This window comes from Delphinapterus leucas, chromosome 2 (assembly GCF_059928025.1).
Source record: "Delphinapterus leucas isolate spDelLeu-1000000601 "Yukka" chromosome 2, BTC_Dleu_Yukka2, whole genome shotgun sequence".
Lineage (NCBI taxonomy): Eukaryota > Metazoa > Chordata > Mammalia > Artiodactyla > Monodontidae > Delphinapterus > Delphinapterus leucas.
In genome coordinates this window covers 33,683,808-33,697,336 of record NC_143130.1, presented here as the reverse complement: position 1 = coordinate 33,697,336, position 13,529 = coordinate 33,683,808, and the positions used below count along the sequence as shown (strand labels likewise).

Genomic DNA, 13,529 nt, shown 5'->3' with positions numbered 1-13,529 from the left:
CTCAGCAAGAAAAAAGAATGATCTATTGATGCACACAACAGTATGAATGAATCTTGAAATAATTCTACTGAGTGGAAAAAGCCAGACAGAAAAAAGAGCAAGGGCTGCATGATTCCACTGATGAAAATCCCAAAACCTAATCCCTGGTGACATGCAGATCCTTACTTGTCCCCTCTCTCTATGTCTCTGTTTTTGCTGCCCCATCTCGTCTGCATTTAGATGTGCTTGTCTTTCTCCCTGTTAAGGATGCTGTCTCTCAGCCTCACAGCCCTGGCCCTGCTTTTCTCACCCTGCGCTCTCTGGCATTAGTCCCTCTCCTAACCTCTGCTGCGTCTCAGCTGTCCCCCCTGAGCTCCAAGCCCTCCAGGGGCTGGGGGACGTGTCTGCTTGGCCATCACAAACGCCCTCTCATTGGCCAGGCCCAGCGTCGGCCCCTCTTCTGCCTTTCACACCAGGTCCTCCTCTTCTCAGCAATGCACCAGCACCCTCTCCATGGCCCAGGCCAGGAACCCAGGTGTCCTTTGGTTTTCACTTCTCATGTCTAGTTTATCACAAGCCCTATTCACTCTTCTTAAATATGTTATTCTTGAATAAGTTCATTCATTCCTGAATTCCCAGCATCCAGCACAGTGCTGACAATGTAGGCAATTACTATCTGTTAGTGAACGAAAGGACAGGTATCCTGCAAATGCATCTGATTCCCTGCATTCCAGCCGCTTCTGTTTCAAACTGCCATTCTCTTGCTCCTGAAGGATCCCAACAGCTTCCTAATGGGCTGCTCTTCTCGTCTTGCCAGTCTTTTTCCCGTACTTCAAACAATCACATTGAACTGTGTTAGTCCCCTGCTGAAACCTCCACTGGTTCTCCATTGCTCTCAGGCTAAAAAGTGCAGACATTACCCTGGCTTTGAAAGCACTGCATTTTCTCTGGCCCCGGCCTGCCTCTATCCTGACTGTCTGCCATGCTGCCTCTGTGCCGTCTGTCCCGTCACGTGCAGCTTCCCACAGCTGTCCTGCCCTGGCCCACTCCTCCATCCTGTGGGTCTTCACCCTCAGTGTTTCCTCTGCTCCGGGAGCTCCTGCCCTGCCTCCGTGGAGAACGCTTAACCTCTCCTCTGGCTGCAGCTTGGCCATCACTTCCTCTGGACAGCCGCCCTTCCTCCTGTGTGGCATTGTGCACGGAGAGGTACCCTCGCCTGGGTCTTCGCCCAGCCCTGCGCTGGACCATGGGGGCCTCCAGCAGCCTGTGTGCATTGGCACCTGGCGGGAGTCCCGTGAATATTCGAGTGAGGAAAAGACAACAACCCAAACAGTGCTACTGACTATAGTAAAAGCACGCTTTATTTCTATCTGACAAGAAGAATGTTTTTTAATGCCATAAATAGGTTTAAATTTGGTGTTATTTAAGGTTTTTCATTTGCTCTGATTTCAGATTGAAGAAGAAATAAAAGCGTGTTTGCAGTTTTTGCAATCCGTTTACTCAACATTTGGCTTCTCCTTTCAATTAAATTTGTCAACAAGACCTGAAAACTTTCTAGGGGAGGTTGAGATATGGGATGAAGCTGAAAAGGTAGGGAGAAACAAAGTGTTACCCTTCATTTTTGTGAATATGGAAAATACCTTGTATGAGGATGCGATGCTTTGCAATGGAAATTTAAAATTGGAAGTTCTGGGATAAACGTGCCCATTGTAGAATTTTGTTAATCCAGTTTTCTTCAAAACAATGATAAGAGCAGTACCTTATATTTGCTTCACACCTTAGTTTATATCAGGTTTTCATTTATACTCTTTTCAGTGCTGGTCACTAATAACCAATTTCATAAGTTTTTAAAGAAGTTCTCTGGCTCCTTCTTCAGCAGCTCTGGTTTGGCCTCTGCCACTGGAACTGATGTAGGTCCATCAGCTCCTTGGAGCTGGATTAACCTCAAACCTCTCTTGGGGGCTTCCCTGGTGGCACAGTGTTTAAGAACCCACCTGCCAGTGCAGGGGACATGCGTTCGAGCCCTGGTCCGGGAAGATCCCACATGCCACGGAGCATCTAAGCCCGTGCACCACAACTACTGAAGCCCACGCACCTAGAGCCCATGAGCCACAACTACTGAAGCCAGTGCGCCTAGAGCCCGTGCTCCACAACAAGAGAAGCCACCACAATTAGAAGCCCACGCACCGCAACGAAAAGTAGCCCCCGCTCACCACAGCTACAGAAAGCCCGCGTGCAGCAACGAAGACCCAATGAAACAAAAAATAAATAATAAATTAATTAAAAAAAAAACAACCTCTTTTGGGTCCCACTTTCCCAGAGTTGCAGTGAGTCATTAGATCCTTAAGAACATTCCAGCCCCTCCCACATAAGCACAAGCAACCTGATGTGTCCGAAACCCAGCACATCCCACAGTCTAGACCCTAGTGCTCTTGGGAGCCAGAGACCTGGCATGTGTGGGGCAGGACAGACAGCAGGGAGAAGAGGTGCCGGGCAGTGTCCCCGGGGCAGTCCTGGGAGCGGTGGTTCCAGCACTGCCCAGACGTCCCCTCTCCCCAGACCTCGTGTCAACCGGAAGCTTTCTTGGCCTCGGCCCCTCCCATCAGGCCTTCCTATCCCGGTGTCCCCAGGGAGAGGACAGAGCAGTGGACGCAGTGACCTCTGCTGTATGCTCTTCCCCCAAACCTGGCCTTTCTTTTGCTTTTAATTCCCTGGGAGTCCCTACAATCGCTGTTACCTGCTGTAGCAGGGCCTTGTTTTGTCTGAGAACATGGTTTCACAGTCTCTTCTCCCTTCAGAAACAAAGTCGGGGGAGGGCAGCTCCAGCTTGTGAAGTGCATCTGTGCAGGTGGCCTTCCCAGCCCTGAGCACAAGGGAAGCCCCTGCAGGAGGGTTGGGTCCCTGAGGGACCCCCTGGGGTCTGGCCAGGAGCAACTCCTGACCTGCTCTGACTGAGGCCCTGGAGGAGGCTTTCTGGGTGATGCTGGCCTGGCCCAGGACACCACCACTGCTTTCCTTCCCTGTCGGGTGCTTCACTCCCAAATGTCACCCCCCTCACGGCTCCAGTGCGCTGGGGTGATGACAGGAGTCTGGCTGCTGTTCTGACATTCTTCTGGCCAGGGCCTTAGGGATGCCTGGGTGCTTCCCAGAGAAGCCATTTTCACAGGGAGTGGCCAGAAGACTCAAAGAGCCCTATCACTAATACTCATGTGCATGCCCCATCACCGTCAGTGTGGAGCGGCCTCACTGTGAGCTAACTTGGGTGACTTTACGTGGCTTAGTCTGGAGACCAGAGTGGGCCTCACGCTTCCACAGCCTCTGTGTCCCAAGGGGCCCTGCCCACCAGCTGCAGGCACAGAGGTGGGGGAGAAGCAAGAGCAAGTGCAAGGCCTGTCCCCCGTTCTTCTGAACACAGAGTGCACGAGGAACAAGGCCCCAGCTTTCTTGCCTTTTATGGTGTGGAGGCGCCTCCTGAAAGGAGCTAGAGAGAGTAGGGCAGAGGGAGCCTGCACGGCGGAAGTGCCCAAAGTACCCCTCTATCACTTACCTGGAATTCAGTGGAACAGTTTAGTAAGTTATCTTTTTTCTCCCCCAATTAAAATGTGTATGTTTCTTGAGAGTAAGTACCATCTTAATTTTCTTTACGTAGTCGTTGCTCAGTAGTTTATTGAATGTAAAAGAGGTTCAATAAGTATATGGTGATTAAGTGTAAGTAATGTTCTCTTCTTATTAAAAAAATAGCAACTACAGAATAGCTTGATGGAATTTGGGAAACCATGGAAGATGAACCCGGGAGATGGAGCATTTTATGGTCCTAAAGTAAGTAGGCCATATGCTTCAAAAAAAGTAAAATTTAACAGAAAAATAAAACCTGTCTCTAAGCAAACATCATTTAATTTACAGATTGATATAAAAATCAAGGATGCTATTGGCAGATACCATCAGTGTGCTACAATTCAGCTGGACTTCCAACTGCCTGTAAGATTTAATCTTACATATGTTAGGTGAGTGACTGAATGTGATAAATAATGTAGGACTCATATCTTAATTATTGTCATTTGAGCATTAGCAGTACAGAAACAAGTGTCAGTGAATGTCTGTCTGTGTGCAAGATACTCAGTATGTATTTGTTTACCTTCTTGTAATCTAGTTGGAGGTCAGCTTTAGTTTTCTGGTTAGAGCTATGAACAAAGGACGTGGAAACATGACCCAAACAGAGAAATCTCCCTGAGGCAGAGGGGAAGACTTCATAAAGGGCTGACCCTGGGTCTGTGTCTTAAGAATGGTATTTACCAGGGAAAGCAGAGGAAAAAAGGCAGTTTCATCACTGCAAACCAACAACTCCTTTAAAAATTTTTTTCTTAACTCACAGTAAAGTTGACTTTGTGTGTATATGTGTGTGTGCAGTTCTGTAAGTTTTAAACATCGTATAGAGTGGTGTGCCCACCACCACGATTGTGATTCCATCAGGCAAGCAAATTCCTGTGCTGTTCCTTTACAGTCACACTCTCCTCCCACGCCAGCCCTGGGCAGCCACTGACCTCCTCTCCATCACTTTCCCAGAATTCCACACAAGTGGGATCATACTGTATGTCACCTTTTGAGGGTGGCTCTTCCTGTCAAGGGTGTGCATGGCATCAATGTGACTTGTCAGCAGTGAGGTAACCTCCATCACTTGGTTAAAATAAAGTTTGCCAGATTTCCCCACTGCAGTTACTGTTATTCCCTTTCCATAACCTGTTTTTTGGAATTGAGATTTTCCTGGTGATGAATATGCTGAGTAGGTTTGAATTGCATCTGAGACATTGTTAATATTATATTGTGAGATGCTGGGTCTTGTTTAAATCCTAAGGGGATTGTTGACTTTTTAGCAGTCATTCTGCCTGTGCAGGTTCAGGCTGTAACTTCTAACCCGCCTTCTGTGGTTCCAGCGTCAGCTCAGTTTTCTGAGCCTATATATAGTCGGCCCTCTGTATCCATATCTGTATCCGTATCTGTGAAGCCCATGGATATGGAAGGCCGACTGGGCTCACTGTACCAGCCATTGTATATAAGGGATATGAGTGTCTGTGGATCTTGGCCTCAGCGAGGCCTTCTGTCCTGTGTGCACCACCCAGGGGTGAAGTCCCACAGTCCAATTCTCAAGCCTTTTATGTGCTGTTAGGGTCGGATCCAAGCATGTGCGATGAGAGGTGAGGCCAGCGAGCTCATACACCCCTTTATGGGGCAGCTCTTCTGCACTCCCTGCTCTCTGTATTTCCCTGACACTTTTTGGTTCCCTGAAGTCCCTTTCTGTAGTCCTGTGGCCAGAAGGCTGGGCTTTAGCTTCCCTGCTCCGCATGCTGTTTCCAGGGCTATCTGTGTCAGAGACCAGGCATCAGGAGGCCAGCCAGAGAGAGAGAGAGCACAGGGATTCACGTACGCTTGGGATCACAGCTGTTCGGGTCGGAGAGAAGGATCCCCTTCCTTGGAGTTTTAGGTGCCTGTTTAGTCTCTGTGCCACTGTGGGAATGCTGGGGGCTGGAGGAAGAGAGGAGAAAAAAGAAACAGAAGAAAACTCCAGGACGTCCCCCACCCCCACTTTTTCTGAAACTTAGCAGTTATTTTCTGGCTCTTGGCCAGAAAGTGAGGATTTCTCTTGAAGCTTTTCCTGTCTGTACCTGGTATGTATTCTTGCTTGTGGGCTGTCTCTGAGTCCAGGCCACACAAACTGGAAGACAAAATTACAAAAAACTAAGTGCAGTTTGGTGGCACTTCAGATTCTGGTCTTCTTCAGCAATCCCCCAGCACCAGTCACTCCTCCCAGCCCTCGGGTGGCTGTTCTTCATGTTCTCTCCAGGGCCCACGTCTGCGTTCAGAGAGAGAGTCAGATGTGGCATGCTTACTTCATTCTGCCTGGAAGCAGCTTCTTTTTAAAGACCCTTCCACTGACTTGAATTAGACAAAAATCACAACATCATTTCTTTAAACTCTCCCCTTCTCACCATGTCCTGTTTTAGAGATGTGGTATTGATTAGATAATGTGTTGAGATCTCTTTCACTCAAGATTTTTAATTTAAAAAATTAATTTAAAAAGGAAAAATTATTGGCATATTTTAAGTCTAATAATTTTTAATAGAATATTTTCCTAATAAGATTTTTATAATAAATGAACAACCACCGATTTCCCAGAGTGTAGGATTTTATGCAGTGATCTCAATTTATGTTCAACCAACAAAAATTTTATTTCGGATTCTCCAACTTGTGTTTTGATTAATGGTTATAGAGCTACACTGAGAGTTACATCCTGTGAGAAGGTAAAGAGCTGAAGAATAGTTGAAGTGTTCATACAGGGAGTTACATCAGGACATGAGAATAATAAAAATTCTCAAAGGTTAAAGGGGAAAGCACAGAACTTTCAAGAATAAATTCAGGCCTTTTGGAAAAGATGGTGTCTTAAGTTCATATTTGCAAAATCATCTTTCCCTAGTAACCTACCAAAATGAACAAAAGGAATTAGGGGTAGGGGGACTTTATGCAAAAATGACCCAACTAGTGCAACAAAATTTGAACACTACTAGCCATCCAAGGGGGATGTGGAACAGCAGTAGATCAGGCAAGCCATCCACCCATCCATCCATCTACCCATCCACCCATCCATCCATCTACCCATCCACCCATCCATCCATCTACCCATCCACCCATCCATCCATCCACCCATCCACCCACCCACCCACTGATCCACCCACCCATCCACCCATCCATCCTTCCACCCATCCACCCATCCATCCTTCCATCCATCCACCCATCCACCCACCCGTCTACCCATCCACCCACCCATCCACCCACCCATCCACCCACCCATCCACCCATCCATCCATCCATCCATCCATCCACCCATCCATCCATCCATCCACCCATCCATCCATCCATCCATCCACCCACCACCCACCCATCCACCCATCTACCCATCCATCCATCCACCCATCCACCCATCCATCCACCCATCCACCCATCCACCCATCCACCCATCCACCCATCCATCCACCCTCCACCCATCCACCCATCCATCCGCCCATCCACCCATCCACCCACCCGCCCATCCACCCACCCATCCACCCATCCACCCACCCATCCACCCATCCATCCATCCATCCATCCACCCATCCACCCATCCATCCATCCATCCATCCACCTACCCAGCAACCCATCTACCCACCCATCCACCCACCACCCACCCATCCACCCACCCATCCACCCATCCACCCACCCATCCATCCATCCACCCATCCACCCACCCATCCACCCATCCTTCCACCCATCCATCCACCCTTCCATCCATCCACCCATCCACCCTTCCATCCATCCACCCATCCACCCACCCATCCACCCATCCACCCACCCATCCACCCATCCACCCACCCATCCACCCATCCACCCACCCATCCACCCATCCACCCACCCATCCACCCATCCTTCCACCCATCCATCCACCCTTCCATCCATCCACCCATCCACCCTTCCATCCATCCACCCATCCACCCACCCATCCACCCATCCATCCACCTATCCACCCATCCACCCATCCATCCACCCATCCACCCACCCACCCACCCATCCACCCACCCATCCATCCATCCATCCATCCACCCATCCATCCATCCATCCATCCACCTATCCAGCAAGCCATCCATCCATCCATCCACCCACCCATCCACCCATTCACCCACCCACCCATCCATCCACCCACCCACCCACCCATCCATCCACCCATCCACCCATCCATCCATCCATCCATCCATCGTCCTAGGTGTTGTGTGGACAGTGGGGACTGGAAAGCAGAAGTGGAAGCAGTGGTCTGTAGGCCAGGTAAGAGATGATGACAGAACGTGGTGGCAGTGATACATAGAGATGAGAAAATGGAGGTATTTGGGGTATATTTTGGAGGTAGAACCAATGCGATCTGTTTGTGGCTTAGATATGAGGGGAGAAGAGGGAAGGAGCAGCGAGTTCATCACCTTGATCAAGGAAGTTTTTTACCCAAGAAAGTAGGGGTGGTTTTGGACTTCCCTGGTGGTCCAGTGCTTAAGACTCCACACTCCCAATGCAGGGGGCCTGGGTTTGATCCCTGGTCAGGGAACTAGATCCCACATGCTGCAACTAAAGATTCCACATGCTGCCAGGAAGATCCCGCACACAGCAACCTCAGCTAAGACCTAGGTGCAGCCAAATAAATAAATATTAAAAAAGAAAGCAGGGGTAGTTTAACATTACGAAGTGTATTGTCACCCATTACCTTCAACAGCGCTGAAAGGCATTGGATAAACTGTAACATTCATTCCTGTGAGAGGAACAGAAATAAATTTTCCTGTAATGGTAAGGAGTATTTATTAGAAAACAACAATAACATCTCTACTTAGTTGAGAAGAAGGTGACTAGCCTATTTGTACTCTTACTCATCACAGTTGTTCTGGGATACGTAGACATATTGAAATAAAGAGCCAAATTTTCATTGTACGTAGATGCTAAGATGTCTAGAAATCCAATAGAATCAGATGGAGAAAAATTAAAACTGATAATAAAGTAAGGTACCTAGCAATAAGGTCAAAATGCAAACATCAATTTGCTTTCATATATATTAGTGACAACCTGCTAAGAAATGCAATGGAAAAAAAATTTCAGAAACAGTAACAGCAACAATAACAAAAACCAAGCAGAGGGGCTTCCCCAGTGGTGCAGTGGTTAAGAATCCTCCTGCCAATGCAGGGGACACCAGTTCGAGCCCTGGCCTGGGAAGATCCCACATGCAGCGAAGCAGCTAATCCTGTGTGCCACAACTACTGAAGCCCACGTGCCTAGAGCCTGTGCTCCGCAACAAGAGAAGCCACCACAGTGAGAAGCCTGCGCACCTCAATGAAGAGTAGCCCCTGCTCGCCACAACTAGAGAAAGCCCGCGCACAGCAGTGAAGACCCAACACAGCCAAATTAAATAAATAAAATAAATTTAAAAAAAAAGCAGCAAAATATCTAGGAATAAACTTAACAAGGAATATAAATATATAATATTTATTTGAAATATATGCCATAAAACTTTATCAAAGGCAAAAAAAAACAGTTGTTTAAATGAAGATTCACACCACTGTTGGACTGGGAAGAATCAATATTGTGAAGATACGAATTCTCTTCAAATGTATCTCTAAATCTAATGTAATTCCAACTAAGTCCACGAGGATTGTTTGGGGGAACTTGTCATTAATTCTAATGTTTACCTGAAAGTATAGGTGTGTAAGCATAGTTTAGGTCACTCTTTGCCCTTCTTAAGACTAGACCTGATTTTAATTCTTTTAAAATAAATGATGGGACAGAAATTTCTGGTACCCAGGGGCCTGTGAAAGGATCATGCTGCTTCTCTTTCATTCCCTACACAGGCAACATTATGCGACATTCAGGAATATACCATGCTGTTTCCAGTTTGTAGAATGAATTATTTCTTCACATATCTGAGCAGGACTGGACTCAGGCCCCCCAGCCCCACCCCAAAGCTTCTGTAGGATCTGACAGAGGATTTGGCCTGCAGTCAGTTTGCCGTAGCTCTTAGCAGAAATGATTGGCAATGACGATGTCCAATGAAAACTCTTTTGAAGTGAGTTTAATGAATGAGTCTCTGTTTTTATTTGTCTGTTTGCCCTGTGAGTATATGTGTTTTAGTAGTAAATAGCTGGTACAACGTTTAGATAAAAATTTGTCCTAAGAACTTTGTAAGCATCACATATTATTACATTTGTTGCAGTAATGTGAAATTTATCTTTCTGGGAAAAGTGTGCACAGATCTTGGAGTGCCTGACTTTATTACAATTAACAGTTGTAATTTGCTTTTTACATCTTTTTCTGAAAGGGAGGAGAGAATTCTCAAATGTAAGGAGAATGTCATGAAGGTTTCAGGTCTGTAAACGGAATTTGACCAGTGGACTTCTGGAACAAGTATCAGGAACATTTTGAAATATATCAGTAGTATGGGGGCATAGTGTTTACAATATGGCAGTGTGTTTACAGTGGATAGTGTCAGGAATGGGTGCATTTGGACCAAACCAGGTTGGCTGTGAGTTGACATTTGCTGATGCTGAGAAAGGGTTATGTGGGAGTTCATTATACTATTCTCTCTACTTTTGTATATGTTTTCAATATTCTCTAATAACTACTAACTAACTAACTAACTAAGGTTGGTAAATTTTTTGCTAGCCACCGTGGTCATACCATTAACCCAAACTAATAGAATACCAACATATTCTATTACAGACTGCAGAAACCCATTTTCTTTATTTTTGCAATGTCTTTGATAATTGTTCAATAAATTAGTGGTGAAGTAAGCCATAGTTCAAAATAAAGTTAATTTAAAAAATATGATTTGTAAAATTGCCTCTCAATATGAGTAAACTGGTGGTTTCAAATAAAACTGGTAGTTTAGAATAATCAGTAGATTTGTAATAGAGATAGTGATCTAATATCACGTTGCTTTTTCCTAGATGATATATTTTACTTCCCTTTGGTTTATAAAAGATACCATAGGGCTTCCCTGGTGGCGCAGTGGTTAAGAATCCACCTCCCAACGCAGGGGACACGGGTTCAAGCCCTGGTCCGGGAAGATCCCACATGCCTCGGAGCAACTAAGCCTGTGCGCCACAACTACTGAAGCCTGCGCGCCTAGAGCTCATGCTCCGCAACAAGAGAAGCCACCACAATGAGAAGCCCGTGCACCACAACGAAGAGTAGCCCCCACTCGCTGCAACTAGAGAAAGCCCACATGCAGCAACAAAGACCTAATGCAGCCAAAAATAAATAAATTTAAAAAATACTAAACTATTAAAAAAAATAAGAAACATAATGCAAAATCTCTTTAAAAAAATAAAAGATACCATAATTTGAAAGAAAAAAAACCTTTATTTCTAATTAATGGCACATTTATGTTTAAAGATAAGTTATGAGTAATCTATTGTTTTACCTAGTTTGGGAAAATACCTTTTAAATATAAGGTAAGAAGATAAAGTTATTTATGAATCTTAAGAGAAAAATGTATAATTTTCATTTTTTTAGTAAGGATGGGGATGATAAGAAGAACCCTGTGATCATTCATCGAGCCATTTTGGGGTCAGTGGAAAGAATGATAGCCATTCTCTCAGAAAACTATGGAGGAAAATGGTAAGTGATATGGAAAAGAAAAGCTATATGTCTACTGTTCTTAAAAATCATGTCTAAAAGATGAAATTAATATGAAAAAATTGGTGGCTCTTGCCTTATAATTAGCAAGTATCCAAACAGCAAATAAAAATTTTTGTGGCATCTGCCAGACCAGAAAACAAAACAAAGAAAACAAGGGCAGTGTGGCATAACACTATCATTTACCTTTTTTGGGATCTCAGTAAAATTAAAGAGTAACCTTTTCATCTGTGTCAAACAAACCCCTCAAAGATCTAGCCGCTGGAACATATATGGCCCACACTCTCAGGGCACCATCTCTAGCTGTACTGCCCTCCTTCCTTCGGCTATGCTGTTGACCTCACAGCCCCGTGACCACAGACTTAGGAGGAAACATGTAAGCCTGGTTCACACATGGCCCCAAAGCCAAAGAGAACCGCTGCAGTGGCATCCCCCTCCAGGGATGGAGGGAGAAGGTGAATGCCCTAAGTGCAGGCTTTTGAGTGGTACGTCTGGTCACCCTCTGTGCCCGGAGGGAAAAGTGGCCAGATGTGGGTTACATTGATGCGTGGGATCTGGTTATTGCTTTGGCCACAGGGTCAGAGACTTAAGAGATACTTAGGTTGGAAACCAGATGACAAGTAGATTTGGTATGTGGATGGTCGCTCAGAATGGGCCATGGGGATGGTATTGCCCGAGTCTGTGTCTGTCCCTTAGATTTTATTTGCAATCCTAGAGAAATATACTGAGGTGTCATGGGGATATCCAATCTATTACAGGTACAGAGAATCCAAAACTGTCGATATGAATATGTGTGTGTGTGAATTAACATGTTTATATTTCTCTCCAGTTGATTCTGTTGTAAATAGTTAACATAGTGAGAGATGGTGGGTCTTGCAACAGAGCAGTAGAACTAGGGGATCAGGAGATGGTGCGGGCACACCTCCCTGTGGAGACACAGTACCACCCTCCACAGTTTACACAGCAAGCCTTTGGACACCTACCAAGTTGTGGTGGAAATCTCCCTGAGAAATAAAAATAGAAATGTTTAAAATGTGGCTCTCTTGAGTTGGTAGGGCTGAAGCAGGGGTGAGAACAGAGCTCAAAAATATAATTTACTTTTCATTTTATAATCTGTATTTCATCATGTATATAATTACATTTGTCACATGTATTATTTTGCTTTTGTAATTTAAGAATAAGTATGTAAAAACATATATGCACGAAGTGCCATCTGGTAATAGTCCCCGTGCATTTCCTTCCACCTTCAAACTAAATATGCTGAAGAAAAAGGCAAACATTTCCCACATCAAACATTGCTTATACCCACCTTTCCATCTTTTAAAACATTTTCATTTTGAGATAACTGTAGAATCATTTACAAAGAGGTCCAGCACACCTTTTACCAGTTTTCCCCAATGGTAACATCTTGCAGAACTGTATACAACATAACTGGGGAGTGACAATCCACCAACCTCATTCAGGTCTTGAATTTGTGCACACGTTGTAGATTTGTGTACCCACCAGTCAAGGTACAGGACAGTTCCATTACTTATAAGGATCCCTCATGCTGCCGTTTATTTTATGGCCACACACCTCCTACCCCATCCCTGTCACCATCCTCCGGCAGCCACTCATCTGGTCTCCATCTTCATAATTTTGTCATTTCCATAATGTTACATAAATGGAATCACAGCGTGCAGCCGTTGGAGACTGACTTTTTTCACTCCTTGGATGGAGTTGCCTTGAGATGCATCCGAGGCATCTCAGGTACCAGTCGTTGGCTCCCTTTCACTACTGATGGTGTTCTGTAGTGTGATGCACAGTTTGAGCATTCACTCGCTGAAGGGCATTTCGGATATTTCCAGTTTGGGGCTATTATACGTAAAGCTGCTATAAATGTTAGTGTGCAGGTTTTTGTGTGAACATGTTTCCATTTCTCTGGGATAAATACCCAGGAGAGTGGTTGCTGGGTTGTATGGTCAGTGATGTTTAGCCCTTTCATCTAGCTGCCAACCTGTTTTCCCTCCTTTTCCAACCAAAAGGCCCAGTTTCCCCTTTTGTCTCCTCTATTGCCTTTTAATATAGTTTGCTTTATTTCCACACCCCTCTACTGAACCTGCTCTCCTGTGAAGTCTTACTTAAAAAGAAAAAAGAGTCTTTGGTTGTTTTTAAATCTTGTAATAAATGGTCATTTTAAAAATACATATTATATTTTTCAGGCCTTTCTGGCTGTCTCCTCGTCAGGTAATGGTCATCCCTGTGGAGCCAACTTGTGAAAAATATGCACTTCAGGTAAAATTAGAGACATTTAAAGTACATAATCTTGGCATGTGGTCTGTGAACGTCATTGACTTGGAATGTTATTCGCACCTTAA

General features: G+C 45.2%; 1 protein-coding gene across 5 annotated transcripts in view; it reads left to right on the top strand.

Moving 5' to 3' along the window:
• TARS3 (threonyl-tRNA synthetase 3) overlaps positions 1-13,529 on the top strand; it is a 52,817-nt gene that overhangs the window by 35,945 nt on the left and 3,343 nt on the right. For 3 of the 5 annotated variants that reach the window (XM_089906662.1, XM_089906665.1, XM_089906663.1), the window contains 5 exons: positions 1,432-1,569; positions 3,721-3,798; positions 3,883-3,983; positions 11,050-11,154; positions 13,374-13,446. In XM_089906662.1, coding sequence (XP_089762788.1) covers positions 1,432-1,569; positions 3,721-3,798; positions 3,883-3,983; positions 11,050-11,154; positions 13,374-13,446 — 495 coding nt within the window. Of the gene's footprint in view, positions 1-1,431; positions 1,570-3,720; positions 3,799-3,882; positions 3,984-9,386; positions 9,602-11,049; positions 11,155-13,373; positions 13,447-13,529 lie in introns of those variants that run through there. The other 2 variants (XR_016391946.1, XM_089906664.1) reach the window with 2 other exon arrangements.